The sequence below is a fragment of the Dendronephthya gigantea genome, unplaced genomic scaffold, assembly GCF_004324835.1.
Source record: "Dendronephthya gigantea isolate DGI-Jeju-01 unplaced genomic scaffold, DenGig_1.0 000838F, whole genome shotgun sequence".
NCBI classification, from domain to species: Eukaryota; Metazoa; Cnidaria; class Anthozoa; order Malacalcyonacea; family Nephtheidae; genus Dendronephthya; species Dendronephthya gigantea.
The window spans coordinates 8,530-11,861 of NW_021163848.1; the positions used below are offsets into that span (position 1 = coordinate 8,530).

Genomic DNA, 3,332 nt, shown 5'->3' on the forward strand with positions numbered 1-3,332 from the left:
GATAGCTTGATCGACAAATTCTGCATGCTGCAACGCGGATCTGTTATTAGTGAGATTAACTGACGGAGGCGTTTGATTAAACGGTATCTTGTAACCTTCCTCAATCATACTAATAATGGATTTTGGCGAGCCTATTGATTGCCAAAATTCTACATTTTTCTTGAGATTGCCTTTGACTTTCAATTGTAGTGATTGCTCATATTCAAAATAATATTGTACCTGTACAATGTCTTCGAGTGAATCATTTTGATGAATTTCATTTGGATTGATCTCTGTTGTATCCTCCTGAAGAGTTAGTATTGTAGGCGCTGTTTGAATAAGGGAAGCCGCCGCGGTTTGATGACTGGTAATAGGGCGAAGAAACTCTGCACTGTCGAGCCCAGTGGCCGAACCGGTGGCATCGATGACAACGGGATGTGGAGCTTGAACTAAAATCTGTACGGCCTATACCGAAACAAATTGTACTGTGTATGTAACTGTAAAATAACACACTCGAGAGGGGCCGGGATGGGCGGGTTTATACGAGACCGTTTGAATGATATAGCAAGAGAGCGAGAGAACTGGATACTGAAAAACCTGAATATATATACTGCTATAATACTGACACGTGATAACCTTTAGGGACTTAACTGCATTATATACAGTATAATGGGCCACGCCTGAATTAACCTGTTTACCAATGGAAAATACATATTCTATCAAGTATACAATAATGTACTTGTATGAATTATTCTGAAATGAATTTTATTGCAGGAAAAATTAAACTACAAAGTCTACTCATATATACTAAATTTGCATGTAAACTTAACGTATTTTTAAGCATTTTTAAAATATACACTCCTCATGTCTGGTCGCCATATTGGATATTGTGGCCGCGTATGAGTTGGAGGCCTGGTGACGAGGTGCTCTGACATATCTGAAATAGCCTTCACCCTTGAGGAGGCAGAGGAGCAGTATTTCGATAGGAATGATGAGCATTTCTCGTTCTCTCATGATACGGGGGATTCATCTTCTACAAGTAATGCACACCAGGACAATGACACTGTCCGGGGCCATGCTGGGTGGGCAGTAAAGAGAGCTAGAGATGTTATCTTTAAGGGGCAAGATAAAGTGCCAGCGAAGGAAACTGTTAACGACGATTCGCCAGTGATTTTCAGCAGCAAAACAGCCGCACTAGCAGTTTTCTCACTATTGGGGGAAGATACGAAACAGGCTAATGGCAACTACAATTTTATTATTTATGAGCACGTCAATCCTTTTTTTATTTATCTGCACAAATTGACTGAACTTCTAATAAGTCCGGATAATATTCTCAGGGAAAAGGAAAACATACTGAAATTTTGTCTTGATGAAATGTCAACAAATAAGGAATTGAGAGGTAGATGGAATGAAATAACACCGAATTCAGACATGGTAGCATCTGTTGTGGTTTTGCAAAGAATTGTCACTTTCTTCCTTAAGTCGAAGCAGCAAATAATTCGTGAAAAAGAAGGCCTTAAGCCGAAGAAAAATAGCATCGCTCACCGACAGCAATTAAGTCGAAATAAAAAATGCTCTGCTGTATCCCACACTCGGACAACAGTGGATCAATCCCACACTCAGACAACAGTGGATCAATCCCACACTCAGACAACAGTGGATCAATCACATATACAAACCTTGAGAAACAATTTCAACAGTTCTTCATTACATGTGTTTTTACTTCATTTGCAAACTCTGCCTTTTTCAGAACAGGAAAATATTTTGACAAAATTCAAAGGGAAGGAACTTGGTAAAATATTGAAGTCATTGGGACAGCCAGCATTTTTTGGGAAAAAAAAAGAGAAACAAATACAGACCCTCTTGGATACAATAAAGAGAGGACAGATATGCATAAATTTTCCCAAAGAGGTAAGTCTTATTATAAAAGTGAAAACCAGGGCGCTTATAAATATGTATATATATACATGTCTAAGCGCCCTGGTGAAAACCATACCACATTGCTAATAGAAAATAAATAGAAAATTTATTAAAAAGAATATATTTATATATAATATATATATATAATATAATAATATATATATATAAGATATATATAGCACCTATTTGTTTATACCAAATTATTCATATTTTTGTGAGCCATGACTGGCTCTTGTGAAAGTTTTGCCCCCCGGCCCTGAAAAGACTAATCTGGCACTGCCTCTAGGTAAGGTCTTCATTTACCTATGAGAGTGGTCACAATTAATGCTGTGAAAGGGTCCTAAAGATATTTTGAGTCTATTAAGAAAATACTAGAAAATATTCTGATGCACTTAAGGGGGCCCACAAAAGTTAACTTGCATATTGACTTTATAAGAAAATTGTATCCTTGTTCTATTCTAAGAACTCTAGTATGTTGACACTGTGGGATCTACATTGCAAGGGGGGGTGTAAAATTTTATCATTGGATCAAGGGGGGCACAAAACCTAAATGTCTAGAAATGAGGGGCCATGAAAAGGAATGGAAGCCCGAGTAAATATCTTCCACCCCCTCCCCGGCATTAATTGTGACCACTCCCTAACTTAATATTTCATTTTATATAGTTGGCAAAATAACTCTCAAAGATAAACTGGCCACAGTTGCGAGGTAAAGATACTTTCCATATTACCTCTCCTTGGAAGACTTGTGATGCTACTCTCCTGCTCACTACTAAGTTCTATTTCATCATTATCCAAAACATTTGTTTGTGTCTTCCTTAGCAATTTGGTGGCAGAATATGTGATAGCACTGTTTACGTTATATCCATAAGCAATTGCAGTCATGTTGGTTGTACCGCCACATGATTGCCTTTGCACCGAGAAGAAAGACTCAACTAGATCTTGACTTAGTCGCTTTGGAATCACATAATGGCTTCCTTGGAGGGATTGGATTTCAGGACTTCCAATGAATTTAACAAGTTCCTTAAAGCCGTTAATTGAAACCTGCAAAGTCAAAGAAAACAGTTGGTCAAATAATATTCATTCCCAAGTTCATACATTCACTTTTAAGTTCAAAAGGGTTTTGATATGAATTTTAAATTTTATTAGATATGTATGTGAAGAGTTAACTAAAAATACTGGGTTGATTATAGTTAATTATGGCTTTCAAATCAACTATCAAATCCGATTTTTTGCATAGATCAAAAAGTAGTCATTATGCAAAAGGTCTATTGAATGGTTGATTTTGTTCATTTTCATATAATAACCAATTAAATCACCTGCAAGTCAAACATTGTTTGCCAAGAAATAAAATGTGATGATATCTCAGCTTTAGTTTTAAATTTAGAAGCAAGTTCATCCTTCCAATTATTGAAAAACTGTATAACATTTTCCAA

General features: G+C 36.6%; 1 protein-coding gene across 1 annotated transcript; it reads left to right on the plus strand.

Moving 5' to 3' along the window:
- The first annotated feature begins 939 nt into the window (after positions 1–939).
- Positions 940–2,968, plus strand: LOC114544552. The gene is made up of 2 exons (XM_028563152.1): positions 940–1,890; positions 2,719–2,968. Exons 1-2 carry the CDS (start codon positions 1,354–1,356, stop codon positions 2,800–2,802), a joined length of 621 nt encoding a protein of 206 aa, XP_028418953.1. The 5' UTR covers positions 940–1,353; the 3' UTR covers positions 2,803–2,968.
- Positions 2,969–3,332: the final 364 nt, after the last annotated feature.

Excerpts from the sequence above, each read along its gene's own strand:
- LOC114544552 (XM_028563152.1), top strand. The coding sequence starts at position 1,354 with ATGTCAACAAATAAGGAATTGAGAGGTAGATGGAATGAAATAACACCG. Across the intron at positions 1,891-2,718 it reads GCATAAATTTTCCCAAAGAG|CAATTTGGTGGCAGAATATG; the intron begins GTAAGTCTTATT and ends TGTCTTCCTTAG.